This window comes from Castor canadensis, chromosome 2 (genome assembly GCF_047511655.1).
Source record: "Castor canadensis chromosome 2, mCasCan1.hap1v2, whole genome shotgun sequence".
Classification (NCBI taxonomy): Eukaryota; Metazoa; Chordata; class Mammalia; order Rodentia; family Castoridae; genus Castor; species Castor canadensis.
In genome coordinates this window covers 98,209,426-98,235,374 of record NC_133387.1, presented here as the reverse complement: position 1 = coordinate 98,235,374, position 25,949 = coordinate 98,209,426, and the positions used below count along the sequence as shown (strand labels likewise).

The 25,949-nt window shown below is 34.2% G+C and overlaps 1 protein-coding gene and 1 long non-coding RNA gene across 5 annotated transcripts in view; one reads left to right on the top strand and one right to left on the bottom strand.

Moving 5' to 3' along the window:
• Cdk13 (cyclin dependent kinase 13) overlaps positions 1 to 25,949 on the bottom strand; it is a 109,314-nt gene that overhangs the window by 39,434 nt on the left and 43,931 nt on the right. For all 4 annotated transcript variants that reach the window (XM_074065356.1, XM_074065357.1, XM_020184804.2 and 1 more), the window contains exons 6-7: positions 2,955 to 3,144; positions 1,675 to 1,731 (exon numbers count right to left, since the gene is read on the bottom strand). In XM_074065356.1, coding sequence (XP_073921457.1) covers positions 1,675 to 1,731; positions 2,955 to 3,144 — 247 coding nt within the window. The remainder of the gene's footprint in view (positions 1 to 1,674; positions 1,732 to 2,954; positions 3,145 to 25,949) is intronic.
• LOC141420730 (uncharacterized) overlaps positions 1 to 25,949 on the top strand; it is a 37,851-nt gene that overhangs the window by 10,848 nt on the left and 1,054 nt on the right. The window lies entirely within an intron of this gene.

Genomic DNA, 25,949 nt, shown 5'->3' with positions numbered 1-25,949 from the left:
AATGCCCTATCATTTGGAACTAAAAGGACAAGAAGTTAAAAAGAAAAAAAAAGAAGCCAGGCATAGAAAGACAAAGACCACATGCCTATAATCCCACCAATATGGAAGATGGAGGTAAGAGGGCAGCAGTTTGAGGACAGCCCCAGTAAAACCATGAAACCCTACCTGAAAAATAAACTAAAAATTTTAGCAAAAAAGTCATGCTAGAGTTATCATAACTCAAGTGGTAGAGCACTTGCCTAGCAAATGCAAGATCCTAAGTTGAAACCTCAGTACTGCCAAAAGTGTGGGGGTTATAAAACTTCAGTTATACAGATGAAATAAATTCATGAGATTTATTGTACAACATGGTAAATATAATGGCAATACGTTGCACTCTTGAAAACTGCTGAGTAGATTTTAAGAGTTCTTACCACAAAATCTGAGGTAACACAACTTCTAAACTTAGTGAAACAAACAAAAACAAAATTGCTCTGATGGAAGTAGGTATAGAGAACCAGAGCCCTGTCCACACACCTCCATCCAGGCCACGCTCTGAGGGGTTTATGAACTCTAATGGATTCAAAACACACTATTTGAAAACCTTAATTCTAAAATAATAGACAATTAATAAAAAGAATTTTCAGAATGATGTCACAAACCCTGCAAGGTTAAGTAAGAAATAAACAGATTTTCTACTCTAAAAAATTTGAACAACAGTTTTTGTTCTTTCAATTGCCCAAAAACTGGCAAAGATTCATTGAAGGCAAACTCTATTTCTAAGAATTCCAGTCAACTGATATTTCAATACATTAAACTGAGGCATTACTAAAGAAATGATAGAAAATCATTAAGAATTATAAAATTAAAAATATAAGTTAATGTGAAAATAAATACTGGAAAAGAATGAACTACACTGACTTATTTATTAAACCTAATTAATGCCAGGGCTGATTTACATAAAATCCACTATTTCACAAAATATTTTATTTCAAAACTCTTATTGTTAGTTCTAATAAGACAAGTCCTATTTCATTACAACCAGGCACATATGGAGCCAAGTCAGATAAATACCCAACTTTAGCCACAGAAGATCAACCTTTCTATATCTTATACACTGAATTTCCTCACAAGTTTGTTTAAATACTTCCAGAGTTAAAAAAAAAAAAAAAACTACATATGTAAGTAAAACCAAGAGTGAAATCTAAATAATGAAAACAAAGTTTATAAATTTCAATATGTAATTTTAAAGGAATATGCTAAAGTTTTTTAATAAACATAAAATTAAGATCTTGATTTTTTTTTTTTTGGGCGGGGGATAGTGGCAGCACTGAGGTTTGAATTCAATACCTCATGCTTGCTAAGCAGGTGCTTTTACAGCTTAAGCCACTCCACTAGTCCCAAAAATTAAGATCTTAATGTCTAGATCTGCAGTGAAATCTAAGGATGAATTTTAAAAATTGTGAAGTACACTTCAGTCATATTTAAAGCTGAACATTTTTACAGAAATGATATTTACTTCTGTTAAAAAAATTATAAATGTTATAAAATTAAAAGTCAACCCAACATAGTGTAAAATTTCATTATTGTTTCACACTAAACATCTTTTTTAAAAAATTACCAGTAAGATGTTCTAAACACAGCTTCTAAAACTGAACTCTAATATCTACAATGTTCATTTGAGAGTACTCTTACCTTTCTTCTGAGCTGTACAATCGAGCAAGTCCAAAATCTGCAAGTTTTATCTGCCCTCTGGCGGAAATAAGACAAAATCAACAAAAGGTATTAAAGTCTAGTCTGAATTGATAATCCATACTCATATTCTATTGCTACAATTCATCAAAAACACATATAAGTTTTAATTTTAATCATGCTGTAGCACTACCAAGGTCCTACAGGTAATTTGAGTAGTAGACAGATTTACAAGATGGCAATTAGTAGCTGAGAGCCTGTGCTTCACACCTGTCATACTAGCTATTTGCGAGGCTGAGATCTGGAGGATCATGGCAAAATGGACTGGAGGTGTGGTTCAAGCAGTAGAGTACCTACTTTGCAAGCATGAAGCCCTGAATTCAAACCCCATTCCCAACAAAACCAAACAAACAAAAAAGGATTAACAATTAGCACTCTGCTCTGGACAGTTTCAGTTACTGTTATTAATTTATTATTATTGTTATTATTATTATCCATTTGGCTACCCATATTTATAGGTTCTGAGTCTACAGACTCAACCAACTGTAGATAGAAAATATTTGGGGGAAAAATGCACTATTTCATGCCATTACTCTCTAAGCAATACAGTACAACAACTATTTACATTGTATTAAGGATTATAAGTAATCGAGAGATGTACCCAGGTTATATGCAAATACCACTACTCATCTTATATATAAGGGACTTGAGATCCACCAAATCTGGTAAGGGGATGGAGATCCTGTAACCAAAATCCCTCCCCGTGGATTCGAAGAGACTATACTACTACTACTATTGCTATATTAGTAAAATAGTTTATTTCAGGTACTGTTCAGTTCCTATTTAGGAAAGTATATCTCAATGAAATAAGACAAATTACTTATTCAAGTCAACAGTGCTCAGAATTAAATCAAATCATTTAAACTATGCATTTAATTTCCTAGCTCTTAGAGATGCTAGCTGCATGGAATAATTCTAGGCAGGCTTCATTTAAATAAATAATTGTACCAACTACAAGAGATTTACCAGAGCTCAGGTTATGATGTCACTGCAATGTTTAACATAAGCTGAAAACACATTTTAACTGTTTTTTATGTACATTACAAACTATTATTGGAAATAAATATGAAAAGGAAATTTAATATGACTTTAGAGGGAGCCTGAGCTGCATGGTTGTTGTTTATGGTAAAACAGTTTGAATCAATGAAGTAAATGTTAACAGAATCAAGGTATATAAATATTAACACTCATTTTAAACATATAGATCAAGCTCATATCCATACCTATTATTTAGAAGGATATTTGAACATTTAATATCTCTATGCAAAAAGTTCTTCTTATGGCAATAATCCAGACCTTCCATGAGCTGTCTCATAAATGACTTTATGTGATTTTCATTAAAATGAACCAAGCCTGATTCCAGTAGTCCCATCAGATCATGGTCCATATATTCAAACACCAGATAAAATGCACCTAAGAATGAGAATAATTAATACATTAAAGACTTTTATTCTTACAATTTTTCTATAGGTTCAAAATAAAATCATGTAGGGGATTAATCCTTGAAAAGAAGTGCTACTGTGTTATACTCATTGTTCCCTCAGAATTTAGTATCAGTAAATATATCCCAAGGAAATATCTAAACTGGGTTTCTTCTCCTAAAGAATACTGTTATAAGAAAAACCAACTCTGCTAATTCCCACATTGCATCGTTCCTGAGTGTGGTTAAAGTCAATTATTAACTGTTTTAGATGTTAAATTATGTCTCAGTCAAAAACTGAATAAAATTAGTTTATAAAGAAAATTTAAAAGTTGCTAAAAAGAATAGTTGTTAATAAGTATGAGCGACTTCTATTAAACTTTCAATAACCGTACAATTTAATTGTTAACTCCATATTATTTGAAAGCAGAAAAATTACATTACTTTATAATAAGTATAGTCCTGCTAACCTAAAATAACACACAGCATACATATGGTATAGAACTGTACTTATGAGAGATCAAAACAAAATCTTAACTAGAACTTGCACAAATTGAATATAAACCCATATAATGACATGTCACAATCAGATCCAGTCCTGGTGGCACATGCCTGTAATTCCAAATATTTGAGACAGAGGTAAGAAGGATCATGGTTTGAGGCCAACCTAAGCGAAAAGCATGAGACACAATTTGAAAAACAAACTGAAACAAAAAGGGCTAGGGGCCTGGCTCAAGTGGTAAATCCTGAGTTCAAACCCCAGTACTGCTAACCAATTAAAAAAAAATGATATATCACAACCAAAGAAAGTTTTATTAGCAATTCAAGAATGGAAAAGTACGAACATTTATCACATCCATCTGTGAAGAGAAAAACTGTAACATCATGTCAAAAAAGGGCATTTAAACATAGTGTACAATCAGTTCCTAATTAAAACATGCAAAGAACTCTTATTAAACTTGCAATAATTCTTTCTTAAAAGTTTATGATGGTACCTCTCTGAAACTAATAATGTCGTGTTTAAAAGAAAATGCCCAGTGTTGTATACAAGACAAACATCTTCATTATTACTAACTCTGAACAGAAGTTATTAAACAAAACTTGAGATAAATTATAAGTACTGAAAGAGACAAAAATATAATTATTGGTAGGTTGGATGACCACTTTCCTAGGAAATCCAAAAGAGTTACAAAGGGAGTAGCTAGATTAGAGGAAAAGCAAAACTTCATACAGGCAGCAACAACTCACTAAAGGTAATTTCCAAAGATCTCCCAATAGAGGAAAAAAGTACAAATAAATTGGAATAAAGTTTATCAGCCCAAACACTGCTGAAAATAGAAGAAATTAATATGACCTGTCAACTACAGACAGAACAGGTGTATATAATACACATCAAAAAACAAATTCCAAGTATACACCCATATACACCCAGAAACTATAGCAACAACCATTTTAATTTTAAGTCAGTGAAGAAACAACAGATAAAATGGAATATGGAAAAACCTGTAACCCATAAGAGATGGGCAGTTATATAAAGACAAAACCAAAACAAACAAACAAACAAAAAAAACACCTGATAGATTTCACTAAATAAAATCTTAAGCGGTATTACATAAGAAGACACAAAATAGAGGTTAAAGGGAAATGACAAACTTGGAAAATGTATTTGTGACATGTAACAGACTAATATCTTCAAAAGGAGACTTTATATTTAATTTTATATTTATTTACATATATTTATTTATATTTAATTAATACATATAATTAAAAATAAAATAAATAGTAAAAAAGTCAAAAGAATATAGCAAACTGGAATGGTTATTCAGCAAATTGGTAAGTGTTAATTATTTATCTGCAATGTAAGTTGCAGTTTACAAAATCTCTCTGTAAATCCAAAATAAGATAACCTCACAGAAAAGTGAGAAAAAAAGGACAAATATCCAACTAAAAAGGGAGATATCTGCCCTTAACTGAGAGTGCTTAACTATGCTTGTCATAACAATTTCTCAAACTAAAACTTCATGCAAAAGTATGACTCCAGAGTCTATTGGGTCGGCTATGAGAAATACTCATACATCTCTAGGGAAAATATAACAATACAAACCCTAGAAACCAAGATTTTTAGTTCAAAGAAAAACAAGTAGAAGATCAAAGAAGTATAGATCCTGTATTTTTAAATTTAATTTAAAAAGATCTATGGTAGCCAGCCTCCAAGATGGACTCCAAAGATCAGTTCCTGGTGCCCATGCTCTCCCACAGTGATTCAAGGATAGATAGTCTGTCTGACAAACAAAATATTAAGGAAATGATAATGAAACCTGCTAGATTAGGTTAGAGAGACACAGAAGCTCCTGCTTTTCTTGAATTATTTGTCCTAGAAGAAGGCAGCCACCCAGTTTGTGGAAAGCAACCTTGTGGGAAGGCTGATATGAAGAGGAATTGAGATTTTTCATGAACTGAACCACAACTTATGAGCCATGCAGAAATGGGAAACCACTTTGAAGTGCCTCTCCAACCCCAGTCAAGTCTTCTAATAACAACAACCTCAGCCAACATCTCAGAGCAATCTTGTAAGAGATCTCAAACAAAAACCATCTAGCCAAGATGCCCCAAAATTCCTGCCCATAGAAAATATAATCTCCCAGAAACATTTTGAAGTGAAATTAACAAAGAATTTACATCTAATTATCATTTATAGGAAATGCAAGATCCATGAAGAATGAATGAATGAATGAATAACTGCTTGTGTGCAATGTGCAGATACTCTTTGCATTTAATTCAAGCAAAGCATCTACAAAAGACACTTTATGACACCTGAGTAAATGTAAATGTGGACCATTAAATGATATAATATACTGGCAATTTTGTTAACTATGAGACTCCTTTCCTTTTTTTAACATAGCTATAATTTTACCCCTACAAATGGATAATCAAATGCTTATGATATCTGTGTTTGCTTAAAAGTAATTCATGCAAAAAGAAAAAAGAAAAAAAATGAAATGAGACAGGGGATTTTGAGAATTATTATACCACTTTTTTTACTTAATTTTTGGTAGTGGAAGGGTTTTGAACTCAGGGCCTTTGCACTTCTTTGGCAGGCACTCTACCACTAGAGTCACACCAGCACACTGATTTGCTTTAATTATTTTTCTGATAGGATTTTACACTTCTGCTCAGGACCAGCCTTGGACTGAGATCTTCCTACCTATGTCTTCCAAGTAGCTAGGGTTACAGACACATGCCACCATGCCTCAGCTGTGTGCAACAACACCAGGCTTATTGATTGAATTGGAGTCTCACTAACTTTTTTGTCTGCGTTGGCCTCAAACCATGATCCTCCCAATGTCCACCTCCCAATTAGCTTACATTACAGGTGTACACCACCATACCCAGTCACAATGAGGTTTTTAAAGCATAAAAATATAAAAATTTTAAGAATTTTTATCTTGAAATAGGGATAATTTTATTTTCCCATATTTTGATTTGGTTTCTGTTTTTAGCAAGGTTCTATGTTTATGTAGTTTAAGGCAATGTTTTTCAAAGTGTGAGTCGTCCAACCAATTTAGCATTATTACCTACATTTTAAAAGTTTTGGTATTGCTTGACATAATCATACCTGATATGTAAATTAAAAGAAAAAAAGCAAATAACCCAACTAAAAAAAAAGTCAATGCTGCAAAGAATTCACAGAGGAAATCAAAATGGCAAATAAACACACATAAGATGCTTCATAGTTTACCAGTTACCAGGAAGGCAGTAAGCAAAGCAAATGAGATACAATTTTTTACTTATCACATTCACAGTGTACAGCAGTAAACAAATAAAAAACTCATACACTGCTGTAAACTTTAGGCAAAGTAACTGACAATATATATTAATTAAAAATAGAAAAGTCCTTGGACTTAGCTATCCCATTTTTGGAAGTAATCCCAAGAAACTAATAGCACTAGTATGTAAACACACATCATTTCTAGAAGTATTATTTAAAATAGAAAAAAGTGAGAAAATCTGATTTCACAGCAATATAAAAATGGGTGAACAAATCTGGTATGTCCATGTTGTAGCATACTAATGCAACTAGAAATATGGTGTGTTCTTTTAATTTTTTTTCCTTTTCTTTTTTTAAATGGTACAGGGGGGTTGAACTCAGGAACTGTTACTTCCTAGACAAGCACTCTACCACTTGAGCCCTGCCCCCAGTCCTTGTTGCTTTACTCATTTTTCTAATGGGGTCTCACATTTATATCCATGCCAGCATGGGCTTTGATCATCTTATTTACTCTTCCTGAGAAGCTCTGATGACAGGCACATGCCACCATGCCCAGCTTTTCACTGGGTGAGAAGGGGGTCTCTTGAACTTTTTTACTGGCCCAAGGTTGGCCCCAAACCGTGATCCTCTAGAATTCCAGCTCCCAAATAGCTAGGATTACAGATGTGATCCACCACACCTGGCATATGCTGTATTCTTTAAATAAGAAAATAAAAATACAAAGTAAAAAGACAATTAGCACCAGGAACTTCTGGCTTCTGTTCTGGCACATAAAAAGTTGGAAATTGCCATTCCTATCCTTACAAGAAGAGAAAGAGCAGAATGAACTGAAAAGTAACAACTCTTTTTATACCCATCAGAGACACTGGGGCCACAGCGGAAACCACTGCCTCTAAAATTAAAGAGATATTTTAAACCCGAGTACCAAAAAATAAATAAATAAATTTAAAAACTAGAAACAGGCATATCCAGAGAACACGACTTATCAACCGAAGTCTCTGGGGCAACCATCACCAGAGCAGGAAAGTAAAAACTGCAATTGATGAACTGCTGGAAAAACATCATGAACAAATTTGAGTAAAAAACTCTATGGGATCCAGGCACCAGTGGCTCATACCTGTAATCCTTACTACTCAGGAGACAAGAGATCAAGAGGATTACAGTTCCATGCCAGCCTGGATAAAGAGTTCCTGAGACACTCTCTGGAAAACCCGACACAGAAAAGGACTGGCGGAGTGGCTCAAGTGGTAAAGCACTTGCCTAGCAAACAAGAGGCCCTGAGTTCAATCCCCAGTACTGACAAAAAAATAAAATAAAATATAACTCTTTGGGGATCAGTCTTAGTCAGGTTCTCTTTCTTTTGTCAGATTTTACCACCCTCCTATATTATCATAATGATCAGAGGAAAAATCCCATTGTGATTCCAATAAAAGGAAGAAAAAGTAGTCACAATGATGTCTGTTTTTAATGATGCTTGTCCCCAAGAGAAACTATTTTACCAGAGCCTAAACAGTAAGGGTTCTACCAGAGCTTTACCAATGTGGAAGAAAGGAAATATTCACCTACAGAGTACTCTAACCTAACAGAGTACTCTAGTTAGGGGAAAAAACAAATATACATTCAGCTCCAGCATACTCTATTTCTAGCACATTTCTATCTCAAGGGGGAGAAAACAAAGAACAATTAAGAAGTAACTGTTAAAGTCACAGCCCAGAGCACAGGCTCACTAAAAAACTGAGAATAACATACTACAACACACTTTCCCTTCCCCCAACATCCTATCACCAGAGATAACTGCGCCTGAATACTAACTCAACAATTGAAAGAAGAACTGCAGTCTCACACATTATTTTAAAAATCTTCAGAGAAACGGAAAGACAAGTAAGAAGACAGAAACAAGGACATTAGAGGAAATGTTAGTCTCCAACAAAAACAGTTATAATAAGCTGCAAACACAGCTCAACCTGTAGCCAGATAAACAAAAAGTCAGACACTGAAGGCCTATCTACCTCAGTTCCTTCTGTCCCACACATCATGTGGAACTTTCAATGAAAAATTATAAACTATGCTAAAACTCAGCCTAAAGGAACAAAGTAAGCATCAAACACAAATATAGCAGAGACTGGAATTACCAGGTCAGGAATTTTTTTAAACTGTGACTAACATGGTAAGAACTTCAGTGAAAAAAGTGAACAAAATACAAGTACAGAAGAGTACTGTACAAAGAGAAACAAATTCTACAAAAGAATCAAAAGGAAATGCTTAAACTCAAAAAACCTGTAACAGAAATAAAGAACATCTTTCATAGGCTCATTGATATACCAGACAAAGCCAAAGAAAGAAGTAGTGAGCACAAAGACATTTCAATAGGAATTTCCAAAAGTAATATGCAAAGAGGAAAAAAGACAAAACATAATATCCAAGAACCACAAAATATCCAAGAACAAGAGTTGTTAACATATGTGTAGTGGGACTACCTGAGGAGAACAGAAGAAACATGTGAAACAGTAATGACTGAGAATGTCTCCAAATTATTGACAAGCATCAAATGAAAGATGCTTCCTTATATACCAACAATGAAAAACTAGAATTTGCAATTAAATACACATACAGCATCTATATGAGGAAAACTGAAAAATTCTAATGGGATAAATCAAAGATTTAAATAAATGGAGAGATATCTCATGTGTATGGATAGGAATACTGTCAGATATCAGCTCTTCCCAGCTTGATATATAGAGTTAACACAATCCCAATCAAAATCCAGCAAATTATTTTGTTGATATCACCAAAGTTTATATGGATAGCAAAAGACTCAGAATAACAACATGATTCTGAAGGAGAACAAAGCTGGAGAACAGAGTTAGAGAAGCGACACTACCCAACCTCAAGACTACAATAAATCAACACTGTCTGATCATAGTGGGGAAAAAAAGAAAAAAAGATATGCAGACTGACAGAAAAGAAAAAGCACAGAAATAGATCCATAAAATACTAGTCAAGTGATACTCAACAAAGAAGGCATTTCAGTAGTCTTTTGAGCAAATGCTGCTAGAACAAGTAGAAATAAAGTTGCAAACGAAAATGATTCTAGATACATACCTTACACCATTTACAAAAGCTAACTCAAAATGAATCATAGTGCTGGTGGAGTGGCTCAAGTGGTAGAGCATCTGCCTAGCAAGTGTGAGTCCCTGAGTTCAAACCCAGCACTGCCACCAGTACCGCCATAAATAAAATAAAAGGATCACAGGCCTAAATATAAAATGCAAAAGTAAACTACAAGAAGATAGACAGAAGAAAATCTAGGTTTGGTGATGTCTTTTTAGATACAATACCAAAATCACAGTATGTGAAAAAGGAAACTGATAAGCTGTACATTGTTAAATTTACAACTCTCTTTGAAAGGTATCCTTGGAGAATGAAAAGGCAAGTCACAAACTAGGGAGCAAATCTTTACAAAATACATGTCTGATAAAGACTGATATCCAATATATACAAAGAATTCTTTTTTCTTGGGGGTGTGGGGGGCACTGGAGTTTGAACTCAGGGCCTCATGCTTGCTAGGCAAGCAAAGAATTCTTAAAACTCTACAATGAAGCTGGGCATGGTGGTGCACATCTGGAATCCCAGCTACTTGAGAGGCTGAGGCAGGAGGATTACAAGTTCAAGGCAAGCCTGGGCAATTGCCTCAAAATAAAATTTAAAAAAAGGGTTGAGGACATAGCTCAGTGATAGAGCACTTGCCTAGCAGATGAGAGGCCTTGGGTTCAACTTCTAGTACTGCAATTAAAACAACAACAAAAATTTTATAAGAAGAAAACAAATAGGGATGGGGATGTTAAGTGTTTGCCCAGCATGCACAAGGCCCTGGAACCAATCCTCATACTACAAAAGGAAAGGAAGGGGAGGAAGGAAGAAAAACATATAGCCCAATTAAAAAATGGGCAGAAGGTCTAAACAGACACCTCATCAAAGATAAACATGGCAAAAAAAAGATGCTCAACATATTTCAACAAAGAATTGCAAATTAAGGTGTACTACTACATACCTATTAGATTACAGAAATCCTCAATTTTAGCATCAAATGTTGATGAAAATGTGGAGCAACAAAAACACTCATTCATTGTTTGCAGGACTTAAAACACTAAAGACACTCTTACTACATCATGCCCCTAAGAGTTGAAAACATATATCCACATAAACATCTGCACATGAATGTTTTAGAAGCTTTGTTCACAACTGTCAAAACTTCCAAGTAATTAAGATGTTCTTCAACAGGTGAATGGATAAATAAACTATGATACTTTTGGACAACAGGTTATTATTCAGAAATAAAAAGAAAGGAACTTCAGTCCATAAGACAGAGGAACCATTCCTCCAAAAGAAAGAAGCCAATCTGAGCAAGCTATACACTGTAAGATTCTAACTACATAACTTATTCTAGAAAAGCCAAAATATTAAGATAGGAAAACAAAACCAAACAAAAATACCACTAATTACTGCCAGGAGTTGCAGGGGTAGAATATATGAATAAGAGACACCTGGATTTTTAAGGTAAAACTATTCTGTGTGTCTCTCTGTCAAACTGTTTTCTGTTTGACTGACTGCAGACTCTCTCCGGCACTTATTCTTTCTATTCTCAAATAAACTTTAAAAATATTTTCCATTATTTTTATTTGTATTTTTTAAGCACAAAAGCATTTAAGAAAATATACCAGGCTAACTGTGCGTTGGGCAGAAAGTGACCTGAGAAAGAGGGAAGTTAATTTTTTTTCAGATTATATCTGTGCATTATTTCCATCATTATAGCAAAGCAGCCTACTTTTATACTTCTTACAGAGGAACTCTTTTCTTTTTTTTTGTGGTACTGGGGTTTTAACTCAGGGCCTCAGGCTACCTACAGAGATACTCTACCACCTGAGGCACTCTCCCAATTCCAGAGAGAAACTTTACTTTGAAAACAAAAATATTAAAGAATTTATAGTTAAAACTTCGTAAAATACATGGTATTACAAATTCAGTAAAAGCTGGTTACAATAACCTCTGAAGTCATAAGTAAAGCAAATAATACGTAAAAGCAACAAGAACACCACCAGAGCAATAAAGGATTGTACTACTTGCATTTCTGATCCCCTTCAATATAATCAAGTAGTCCTAATCATTCACTGTTGTTAGACTGAATCCTTAAACATCTGCTTCAACAGGTCTGTAAAAAACCCTGTATAGCACAAGCATCTGAGGACCTCTAGGCCTAAGTCACAATGGATCTAATTTTAACTGGTGGAAACCTTCCCATCAATCTCAAAACAACCCTGTGCTATTGTAACACTCATCATCTAAGATCATACGGCTAATTATTCCAAGCTAGGTCATCCTAATCCACACCTCTTGCTCATTTGAGACTATTTCTATTTGAAGTAACAGAAAGCCCAATGCATACAGATTTCAACAGCCACTAAAAAAAAGTAATTTACTAATCTTCTAAAAACTCTACTTAATTAGGAATAAAACAGAACTTTCAAAATTCTGTGTCAAGAGCCTAAGTCCCTCTCTCTATTTCTCAACGCTTGCTCTATTCTCAGAACCTGCACTGTCTCAACAGGCAAGGGCTACAGCTGTAGCTGGGCTAACAACTCATAGGCATATGAAATCTCAGCCAAAGTCTCAGCCTCCTGGACAGAACTATAAGCTTGAACTGGTGGATCTGAGTCATGCGCCTGTAGGAATGGAGTTGGCTTCATCGCTACACGGATTGAGAACAGACAAAAACATAAAGCCCAAGGCTGTTAATAGAAAATAGAAGAGGCCAAGCACCGGTGGCTGGCTCATTCCCAAAATCCTAGCTACCTGGGAGGCTGAGATTGGAAGGATTATAGTTCAAGATCAGCCCAGTCTATTGCAAGACCCCATATCCAAAATAACCAGAGCAAAATGGACTGGAGAGATGGCTCAAGTAGAATGCCTGCTTTGCAAGTACAAAAGCCCTGGGTTCAAACCCTAGTCCCCACCACACACAAAAAAAGTACGATAAATAGGAAAGTAGAATAAATAGAAAATAAATTGGTAGTAGGTGACCCAAACATACCTAATAAAATATCTACCCTAGAGTAGGGTCAATATCAAAGTTTAAGAATACACTGTCTATTCAGAAGGTGTCATACGTGGCTACTGAGAATTTGAAATGTGGCTACATCTAGTTGAGATGTGCTGTAAATGTACAATACACAGTGGATTTTGAAGATTTAGTATAAACATTACAATAGTTTTTGATATTTGGGGTTAAAAACTGTATTACTAAAAATTTCACTTGTCTTTTTACCTTTTTGAATGCTATTTCTAGAAATCTTTATTTTTTAATGGGGGTGGGGAGCAGTACTGGGTTTGAATCCAAGGCCCTGTGCTTGCTAGGAAGATACTCTACCACTTGAGTCACACCCCCAGCCTTAGAAAACCTTTAAATTTACATACATGGCCAGCATCATATATCTATTGAGCAACATTGTTCTTGACTAAGAAAGACATGGAATCACAAGTTAACAACTTGGAGAGGAACCAGACTGACTCATATATAACTTGAAATAGTCTGTTTTTAAAAAGCTAATAAAATATTTTGAAGCAACTAGACTTTAGGCACCACAATATTTTATTACTCAGATTACTTCCTTTCTTCCAGTATTTTCATTGTATTGAAACTGGATGGCTTATGGATAAGTGATAATGACAAGCTATGACATGTAAGGCAATAACCAGCAAAAGTCTGTGAAATTTCACTGGGTATGGTGGCAGACATCAGTAATCTTGGGTACTTGAGAGGCGGAAGAGACAAGAAGATCTCAAGTTCAAAGCCAGACTGGGCAAAGTTAGTAAGACCCTACCTCAAAAACAAAAGCAAAAATACCAAAATGGCTAAAAGGATGATTCAAGTGGTAGAGGTATGTGTGAAGTCTTGGGTTCAGTCCCCAGTACCACAGAAGAAAAAGGAAAAAATAAGTCTATGAAATCTAGTTAACTCACACTCTGCCCTTCTAAAAGAATAAGAAAAATATTACCTTAAGCAAAGGGTCTTTACAGAGAAACTGAAGAAATTTTGTGGCCATTTATTAGGTCGCTAAATAGTTCAGGAGAGCAGAATGGAAAAAATTCAAATTATTTAAAAATAGTATATTTACACAGAATTTCTTTCACTTTCAATTGTGGTAAATGTTCATATAATGTGGAAAGCTACATCAAGAAAATAATAAATTCAACAGTATAGATTTAAATAAGATGAAATTGTAATTTTCACTTATTGATTCTAAAACAGCATTTCACAACACAGCCAAACATTATGAAATGCAAAGTGAAATCATGGCTAGCATAATTTACAATAATATGTTTTAAAATTCTTCAGTAAGATCATTCCCCATGAGGGAAAACCTATTTCAAGAAAAGGACCAATCAGCTTCCAATTATCCACTCTAGAAATTATATGTATTAACCTAAAAACAATCTGTTCAAGACTAGTAAATTTGCAAAAACTGGACGTAGACACAAGAAATAGGGATAGTGAATGTGGACCAAAAAGTCTGTATTTGAAAATCTGATTTAAGTAATTTTTAAAATCATATATCTTGTATACTTTTTATACTCTATTGAAACTTTACCTTTATAAAACTTTACTCAAAGAAACAGTCAACAAATTTATTGTCTAAGTACAAAGATATGTAAGAGTTGCTGACATCAAGAGACTCTTATTACAGCAAGCACTGCAGACATAAGCAAATAAAATAACTGCAATAGTATACTGCTTTAACTGACTGGTTTAAAAATGCAGCTGTAGCTCAAAAGAAAAAACCTGACTGTTACATCAGGAAGAGGTATTTAATCTGAGATCTGAAGCAAGACTAAGACTAAGCAGGCTAATGGGGATGCTGTACATGCTGAGTTTGAGATACTGTTTTGAAATGTGAACACAGAATTATCTAGTGACTAGCTATGGCTATCTGGAGCTCAAATCTGGAAATATTTTTATGCACTAGTAGTGGGATAGAAACAAGTATGATAAACGCCACAGCCTATGAGAGTATCTGGGAAGAAGGAAGCCAACCACCAAGAACATACCTCTCAGAAACATCAACATTTCAGGATAAGTAACACAAACCTGAACAGAGGTCTTTTAGAAAAGCCAGAATAGTCAAGAAGCAAGTCTTTATAATAAATGTTACCCACATCAAATAAGAAAAAAAAGAAACTGCTATTGGTTTTAGTAAGCCCTTATCTTTATAAAATAGTGAGAAACTTAAGACCAATCAGTGAATGACAGTGACAGAAGTACAGACAGCATGTACTCCTTCACAAAGTCTGATAACAATGGGAACCCATAACCAGACACAAATTAGAGAAGGCTTTTTGCTTTTAAAGATAGGTAAGATCTGAGTAGGTTTAGTGCTAAATGAAAGAAGCTAGAAGAGGGAAGTAGTTGAGAATACAGAAAAGGTAACACACATCAAAGTTCCTAGAACTGGAAGGAAAAACATTTTCTCCTCAGAGACAAGAGTGAAATAGATATAAAGTGAGGTAACTACATGGAAAATTAAAACTTAAGAGGGCTGAGTTTTCACCTGGTAAGTGTAACTTTCTCTGTAGAAAATGAAGCAATGTCTTCTATTTAAGAAAAAGAGAAAAGAAGCTGTACAGGAATCACTGCTTTGCGGAATGGAAGAAGGAGTTGATAAAAACAAACAAACATAAAAGAATGGTCTAGTAGCCCTGAAGTCCCAGCTTCATGGATCATAAATCTTAAGAGAAAATAACCTACTTGGTTATATGATTTTTCTCCAGCAGGGTTAGTATTTTAAAAAGTGATCAATCCTGAAGGGCCTGGACCTGAGTGTCTGGAGGTGGAGGCAGAGGTAGCTGGCACTGCCATGCAAGGAAGGCCAGGATTGGTGAGGCGGGGTGGGGACGAGGGGGAGAGTAAACAAGGACACAAAGATGAGGATTTCCAGGAGCTGAACATTGTGGCAACTCCATGAGAAAGGTGGGTGAGTACCAGGGGAATGCAGAAGACAATGGGAAGAAGGGCTGGTTGGGGAGGGTGATGGGATCAAAGCCTAGCAGGGCAGGAGAGGGGATGGGGCTGATGTAACAGAAGAATGGTGAGAGGCATTGGGTTTGATGGGATAGTTGGTGAATAAGGGGAAATGGAAGGATGGTAAGGTAACAAAAAAATTAAAAACAAAGAAAAAAGTGATCAAGCCAAGATTAAAGGTCAGGGCAGGTGGACAGAGGACAAAAAATATCAAGAGGCATAAGCTTCCTGGCTAGTGGCTTAGAAACTTATTCTTTATAACTCAAAATTTCTTCTTACTGAAAATGTGTTATCAAAAACACAAAATGTAAATTATAATAAATCTCTGCTTTCTAAAGTTCAACATCAGAGGGACTGGAGGTGTGGCCTCCTTTGGAAGCATGATACCCTGAGTTCAACCCCCAGTCTCTCCAAAAAAAAAAAAAAAGAAGTCCAACATCAGAAATAAGAAAGAGAATTTAAAGGACAATAAATAACAGTTCCAACTGTAAAATGAAAGACTGCAAAACTTGTGTTGTTCTTTACTTGAGAAAACAAAAAACTAATTATTTATACACCATTTCTGCCTAAAATCTGCAACAAAAGCAAAGCATTTCTTCCTAGGGCTCTTTGCTTTTATCTGTAATTGCTAGAAAATACTTCGACCTTTAATATGAGGGAAGGAAGTGAATTAATCAAAACCTATGAGTCCTAAGCCATACAGTATCACTGAGGGTGAATGTGACCTCTCCCTACTCTTTGTGATCATGGTATCTCCCCTGCCAGGTAAGTATTCTCTCCCTACTCTTTGATCCTAGTTTTATTCAAGTTGAGGCAGACAGAAAGGAAGCTACTTCCACTGATTCATCTAATCTTAACTGTAGCACCAAATCTCAGCTTTGACAGTACAAAAACTATGGGTTAAAGACCTTGTCTATGCAGACAAGAACAATGTCTGGTATTTAACAGATGCTCAGCTAAAATTATTCAGGGATCTTATTTCAGCATTTTTATTTACCCCAAAATCACATTAATATCTCTTTTTCACAGGTTGAATAAATAGCAGAAAAAAATGTCTGTGGGCAGAAGATGAGCATTTAAGGGTTAGTGGAGAAAAAAGGGATCTTTATATACTCTTTCTCATTCACATTAGTAGTAAAAAACATTAAAGGACATATGCACATTGCAGATTACAAGAAATTGTGGCTGAGAGTGACAGTAGGAATAAAAACAGAAAATATATCAATTCCTGAAAAGCAAAAGAGAAAGATTTGAGCCTGTGTCAACCTGAAATCAAGTATCTCAAACTCAGAGGTATTTACACCAAAAAGAGCCCCCACCTCCTAAAAAGTCTCTGGTGCTCCATGCTTTAAGAGCTCTGTAAGAGCTCCAGGCTCTTCATCTCAAGTTTCAGGTCTTCATTCCTAGTTTCAGGTCTCACAGCCACCAATGATAGTGAGATGGATACTCCCATTACACAAAAGTGGTATGAGTAGAAAAAGTAGGAATCTCCTTAATGATACCACAACTGGGAGTAAGAATACAGATATATACCTACCCTCAAAATTTAGAGTTCCAAATGACTATCCACTTGAGAAAGAATATTTCTGGTCACTATTTTCACACTAGATATCTAATATATCATTAAATTATTCAGACTTTTTTGGCACCCCATTTTCTTCTCTACTCCATACACATTCTTCATGAGGATTAAGTGAATTAATATTTATTTGTATTTTGGGTTTTTTTAGAGGGGTGGGACTGGGGTTTGAACTCAGAAATAAGTTAATATTTATAAAGAGCATATAAAAGTACCTGGTCCACAGTAAACATTAGTTTCTTTAAATCAAATGCAACACCATATTCTTTAATTAAGCTTATAATTAGTTTTCAAAAGTGATGTTAGCTCTAATTTGTTAATAATGTTTTCGTAATTTTCTTTTGGGGTTATGTCTAGCAAAATTGTCTGGAGTTAAATAATCAAAATTACTTTTTTTTTTTTCTTTTTCGGTGATACTAGGGTTTAAACTCAGAGCTGCAAACTTGCTAGACAGGTACTCCACCTCCACCATTTAAGCCACATCCCCAGCCCTAAAATTTATTCTTTCCTTTCTTCTTTCCTTTCCTTTCTCTCCTTCTTTTTCTCTTTCCTTTCTTCTTTTTCCTTTTTGATGGTACTGGGTATTGATCTCAGGGCCTCCAGCTTGTTGGCAGGCAGCCCTTGAGCCATGCCTCAAATCCAAAATTACTATTTCTAAAGAGTAGAACATAAACTGATCTCAGAATTTCAGATTCACTCATAACCTTTTAATGTGTTTAAAAGTCTTGTCTTTCAAAATTACTTTGCTTTTTAAAACTCTACCTACAACTTATTTTACCCCATACTGTCACCATTTTATGTCTAAGCATTTTTTTATTTAGCTTAATAATGAATGCTCCATTAAACTGCTATCATTTACTATAGCATCTGTTCTAAGATGAGGTATAGGAAGCATGTGCAACCTCAATTACATTCTGGGACAAATGCAACCAAAGTACATTTTAGGATACCATGCCAGTCCAGCCTTTCTTATGTAACGATACATTGGTGGAACAGTGTGGAGGAGTGCTAAAAATGGTAAATAAAGGTAAATGGAAGTATCAATAAAAGGGATCTTCGTTGGTAAAGTGGCTACACTAAAAATAACACGAGGTAATAAAAAACTCTGAAGTTATTATACAAATTGAAACTTTATTGGTTATGGTTAATCTAGAACATAACATAAAATTCCAATTCGTTGTTAAGAAAGTTCACTTAAATCCAGAGACGAATAAACAAAAAAAACTTAATAAAAGTGCAAAAATTATTCAACTCCTAATACTTAAAAAAAATGTAAAAGTGTGAATGCATAACATTTTTCAGAAAGTCCCATTATACGCTAAAATGATCACAAAATCTCCAAATTGAAGTATGGTACCTAGGAGTGAAATGAATTTAGACCCTGGCACAGCCCAGTAATGGAAGAATAGCCAGGAAGTAATTATTACATATACTAAAATAAACCACTAAAGTCAGAACGTTAAAAAGAGGGTATCAATACAATATTGTATATCCTAAATTTAAAATGGCTATCAAATTGGCTGACAATTTCCACCTGTCCTAGAGACATAAACTAACTCTAAATGGGGAAAGGTTAAGCGTAAGCAGATTGGGGCCTAAAAAGACGCTAAAAAAGGTCTCTAATAAAGAAGCATTCCTACATTTCAGAGAGCCAGGAAGAGTCAGGCTCTCACCAGATATGAACACTGACCTTTCAAGCAGTAAGAATGAAGCACACATTCTGGCAGAACATGGGTCTTTTATAGCATCATATGCCACTAAATCAACTAAGCCTAAAGCCTGCCCTATCTCTGGACTTCTCTCATGTGAACTAATAGATTGTACATGACTTATAACCATTTTAGCTGGATTGTCTGTTACTCTGCCAAAAGCATTCTGTTAAAGTGTGACACTCTGATTTCACAGGCTATACTGCCCAGTTGCTTGGTCAAAACTAGTCTACATGCTACTGTTAAGGTATTTTTTAGATACAGGTCTAGCATTCCCAATCCAAAAATCTGAAGCTTTTTGAGTAGCATGATACCACAAGTGGAAAATTCATGTGATTTGTCACAGCCAAAACACGGGTGCACTAAAAATATTGTCTAAAATTACCTTCAGGCTATGTTTATAGGTACATACTATGCATCATATTTATGTGTATGTGACATACCATACTTAGATGTGAGTCCTCCAACTCCAAAATATTATGTATATGCAAATATTCCAAAATTAAACATACTGAAGTCTGAAATACTTTTGATCCCAAGCATTTCAGATAAGGGATGCTCAAACTGTATGGTTAACAAATTTCTGATTTGCCAGTCCCCAAATATTATGTGACTAAATTTCTTAAAATAAACCTTATATACATAAATGTAAACCCTACTGGTTCTATATCTTAAAATAATAAGCACAGTAGTAGTTTTGCTGAAGTTTATTATGCTCTAACAGAAAAACATTTTTTTAACATCTTCAATGTGCTAAAAAATCATTCGTAATAAATAGAATATATGTACAGGGAATTACTGAAGTAGTTTTCACATAGATGTGTACCTGTGAGACTGTGGTTACAATTAAAATAATAGTTATCTATCACCCAAAAGTTTCCTTGTGCTCCTGGAGTACATTTTAACATAAAAATCTCACTATACTTTATTTCCTTTCTAAACATTTTCCAGTTAGTAACAGCATGAATAATTTTCTTTACTATCCAACTGTGGCATAGTTTTAATGATTATATAGAATTCCACAGTATTGGAACACCATAGTTCTATTCAACAATACTCTTTTGTTAGTTAAGTTGCTTCTAATGTTTTCTTTATTTTAAGCAATACTAAGAAGAACATTCTTGTAGCTCTGTCTATGAAAAGACCTGGTTACTTTTTTATGTTTCCAAAAATAACATTATTGATCTGCCATTTTATTTATAAAATAATTTATTATAATAGCAACGTAAGATAATCTCTAAAAGTATGACAATTTTGACTCCACAGCACCACATTAATATTTCTGTCAATGATCCCATATTCTAAATGATTTTTACAAATCCTTGCCCTAAATTAGTATCATTGTAACCCCATTCAATTCCCCATTGTTAAGTTTTCACACATCATATCCATGAAAATGACTGAAAATAAGCAAGATATTTTTTAAGAAGAGAAAACCTGGATATACCAGAAATTAAAACATAGTATAAGGCTATACACAAAACAATATGGTGTGACAGCTGGACATACAACAGGATCAGTGAAACAGGAGAGCTTAGATAATGTAGAAACTTTATACAAAGGATAAAGATGGCAGAACAGTGTAAGATTTAAAAAAAAAAAAAAGACTTAAGTAACAAAATATTTTTAAAAACTATAAAAGTAGAAAAAAGTACACAAAAGCATTCTTGTAAGCTTTCCAAGGATTGAGACTCCCTAAGCATGACACAAACCACTTTCCCTCAGAAAAACCCACCAGAATAACACATAGGACACAGAAAGATTTGGAGTAACAAAGTATATGGGGGAGGGGGAGGGTGTTAAGGGTAAGCAAGGAAAAGGGAAAAAACTGTAACACATGCAGCAATATGTTTTAACAAATTTCTCCAATCAGTAAGAAAATGTCAAAGGAATATGGAATTGCAGAAGAAATGGCAAAAGCATAAAAAAATGTGCAACTCAAAATATGGAAAAAGTATTAGTGAATCCTGTCAAAGTTCCAAACAAATACACACAAGATTTTCATTGAATGATGTCCTAGTAAAGCACTGTTAGTAAATGCTAAAAACTGAACTAAATCTATCGAGAGAAGCAAATAAAAGGAAATACACCCAAGTTACAGAACTACAGAATACTGTCTTTTAATGGCTGTTTAATGGCATACAAAAGTATCTATTTTACAGAATGTTATGTCCCCAGTTTCATAAAAATTAATGCATATTAACAAGTCTGGAAAGAAAATAAAGGGGATGATTCATGTCTCTTCATTGAGGGCCATATTATTTGAATCAGCTACATATGAATATATTCCCGTAATATTCACTTATACTTTTTATTTTTGTAATTCCAGTGTTTTAATGAAAGAAAATATTATTTTCAGAATTCCAAAAAAATCAGTACAGAAAAGTTCTTTTGAAAACATTACCAGCTTTTTTTACTTGTTGGCTTTGTTTGTTGTAGTACTGGGGTTTGAACTTGTGCTTACAAGGCAGGCCCTCTACCACTTAAGCCATGCCCCAGATCTTTTAGTTTTCAGTTAGTCTGCAAGCAGGTTTTGGCCCAAGCCCCTACAGGGAGTGAGCCTCAGACTACCTTTTGCATAGTTGGGATTATAGACCCATGCCACCACATCCATCCCCACTACCGGTTTTTGATAGGTTAAAAGAAATCCCATTTAAATTACAAAGCTACAATTATTATAGTGAGGCTACTTTGTCTTTCATTTATTTCTTTATTACCTTTTTATGTCCTTTCACAGTAAATCTATAAAACAGAACTGTGCCTATATGTTTAAAAGAAGAGTTATGCCACAGTTCATGTTTCTCTTCAACCTCAGAGAGTATACTTCTAAAGATATGACACGTGGGACAAAACCTCCCCAACTCTACCATCTGACTTTTAACAAAATTCTAACACAAACTGAAAGATATAAGAACCCTGAATGTCTTATATGGATTGTACAATGGATCCCCATTATATAAAGTTTCTCCTGTGACATGTCACATTAGGAGTTATATCCTCATATATAGGCTGACTCTAATGTTAAACACAAAGAAAGAATGGTAAACTATTATAGAGGTGAAAATACTTTATACATTATCTTACTTAAGACTCACAACAACCCAAAAAGTATAATTACCTCCTTGAAACACACAAGGCTGGGAGTCAGTAAAGAATTTACAGATCACACAACTGCTAATAGCAAAAGTAAAACAATTACTCAGACTAATTGCCCCATCACTCTTTTCACCAAGAAATGGCAGTTTATTAGCTTCCTCAAAAACGACTCAAAAACTGAACAGCTATCTTTTGGTTTATACATCCGTCATGGTGTTCTGCCACTTCCATTCCCCACCACTTGCATATCCCCCAATGTAGAATTTAACTGAGGAGTTCTGTCTTAATTTATACTGGTCATAGTATTCTCAATGTCAGAGGATCTGCTGCTTAAATTTAACCTTTTATTCTCCATTTCTAATCTACATGATGGCTTCTGCTATATCTCTTATTGTCTGCTACTGAGCTTCATTCTGCTGTGGAACTGCCTTTCTCTGCTTATTAGGATTCATTTGCAACCAGTTTTTGTTCTTCTAATGTCAATCTGTGTAGTCTGATATGATTGAAGTGCTTCATTTTTCTTGACAACTTTTACTATTAATAATTAGAATAAAGATGACCTTAATGTTAAAAAATAATAGTACAGACTGCTTCTAAGCTTTCAGGATAAGTAACTTAAAAAACTAAAACAAAAAACTTCTGGATCAATAACCATTCCAGATGTAAGAGCTCCAGAAAATGAAATTAAACTATGAACTAAAACTAAAATAGTCATTTATTCCAAACTTCTAACCTCTCTGCCTAATAAAAAATGATTATTCTACTAGTGACTTAATTTTGCCCTCACAGTCAACCTACCACCAAGCTACAGTAATAGCTAACTTAGTATTGTGTCACACTCTAGGCAAATTGCTTCATACATATTATTACATTAAATAACCACAACAAATCTGAGTTGGGTATTATTACTTTTTTTTTTTCTTCAGATAAAGAAAACAGAGTATACCGAGAGGCAAGGACTCAAACTCATGTTTATTAGCATTACACATATTACCATTATTTCACAATACCTGTCCCAGAAGAATAACAAGTTGAGTATCTCACCCAAAATACTGGGGATCAGAAGTGTTTGGATCTCAAAATTTGGATATCTGGATATACAGATTGAGGTAGCTGGCAGATGGCACTCATAAAATTCATCTGTTTTATATACAGCATATATATATATCTGTATATATATATGTATCTGTGTATATATATAGCTAAAGGCATTTTTATACACTATTTTCAATAATCTGTACATGAAACAAAATGTTATGGTTGGAATTTCCCATTTATAGTGTCATGCTAGCACTCAGTTTATGATTTTGGAACATTTCATATCAAACTGAGGATGCTCAACCTTGGTTTCTTGTTCACCTACTCAGGAAATAACTGACTGGAGAGAGACACAGTCCCTCTTTCCATTCCTACACACTCCTTTCCTACTTCTCCATAGATTCTTTTCCCTTAAACTCCTGATAAGCCTTGCCATTGATCATCCCCTGATGGACACCTATATATTCTGGTCTCTTATGGGCTTTAAAACATGGTGCTAACTCTACATTTCCTTGTAACCCAAAAAAGGAAATCATTTCAAATTAAGATTTTAATTCTTTTCCCTTTAACCTTTTTTTTTTTTGGTGATACTGGGGTGTAAATTCTGGACCTCAGGCTTGCTAGGCAGGCGCTCTTACCACTTAAGCCACACCCCCAGTCCTTATTTTCCCATTAATTGAATTACCTAGCATGTCTTATTAAATATACAAAAAAACCTTCCTACATTATCTTCTGATTATGTAAAATTTTTAATCATAAAAGGTTTATTTGGCTATTCCTGGAACAATCTACAATTTTTTTTAATAATTTTTTTTGTCAACTCAACAAAAGCTTACTGATCACTAACATAAAAAATATAAGCAGAATAAGTAACCCAGATACCTGATTGGTTTTTAATGTAACTCACTTAAAAGATGATTTTCTTACTATGTAAAAAATATATATATATATTTAATATCAATTTTTAAAACCCTAATGCCCTAATAAAAAAATAGACAAAGGACATGAGCAGGTAATAAATGAATTAAACAAAGTTATTCGCTATAAATGCTGATCAAAATGCACAGTAAGCACTATACTTTTTTAAAGTAAAAAGTTATTTCACAGTTCTCTGGTATAGCATTTAAGGTCAACCATTTTTTGCACTAACCTCTTTCTACAACTGATACCACCTCTCAGTATTTATGTCTCTCAATTTAAACAGTATTTTCATCTCAACAGACAAGTTTTGGAAACTAGCTATAGGTTTATTACAAAGTAAAAGTTTTACTGAGATATAATTCACATACCATATATTCACCCTCCTTAATATATGGTCTTTTGTGACTAGCTTTGTATACTCAGCACAGTGTTTTAAAGATGCATCCATGTTATAGTATGTCATTTCATCTTTTTTTTTAATTTTAAAAATTTCTAACAAAATTGACTATTTTAGTCATTTTTAAGTGTATAGTCCACAGGATTAAGTATCTTCACACTATCATATAAACATCACCACCTTTCATCTCAAGAATGCTTTTCATCCTTCAAAACTTAAACTCCCTACCTATTACACAATAACTCCCCATTTTCTCCTCCTTCAAGCCATGGTAACTGCTATTCTACTTTGTCTTATAATCTATCCTCGTGGAAGTATACATATGATATTTGCCCTGTTGAAACTAACTTATTTCCCTTAGTAAAAATGCCCTGAAGTTTCATCTGTGTTGTATCACGTAAGAATTTCCTTTACTTTCACAGATGAGTAATAATACTTCACTTATTGATTCTCCCATCCCAAGATACTTGAATTGCCTCAACATATGGGCTACTGTGAATTATGCTGCTACCAACACAGGTTTTTCAAGTATCTATGAGATGTCAATTTCGATTCTTTTAGCTATATATGCACTCAGCTGAGCAATTTCTGGATCACGTAATTCTATTCACATTTTTTGAGGAACCTACATAATGTTTTCCACAGTAGCTGCACCATTGTATATTCCCATAGCAATGAATAAGGGTTCCAATTTCTGCACATCCTCACCAACACTAATTATCTGTTTTGTTTTGTAATAGCCATCCTAGTGAGTATGAGGTGGTATATCATTGTGATTTTGATTTGCATATCCTAAATGGCTATGATGTTGAATATCTTTTCTTAGTCTTTTGTGTATCTTCTTTGAAGAAATATTTATTCTGATCTTTTGTCTAGTTTTTAATCAGGTTGTCTTATTATTTACTTTTAAGAATTATTTACATAGTCTACATACAACTCTCTTATCGGGTATATGGCTTACAAGTATTTTCTCCCACTCTATGGGTTGTCTTTTCATTTCCTGATAGTGTCCGCTAATACAGAAGTTTTTTTATTTTGATGAAGTCTAATGTACCTATTTTTCCTTTATTACTTTGCTTTTAGAGTCACCTAATAAGGTTTTGTCTAATACAAAATCATAAGGATCAACTGACTTATATAAATGTGAGGCTTATTTATAGACTCAGCTCTATTATTGATCTACAGTTTACCCTAATGGCAGCACCACAGTCCTGAT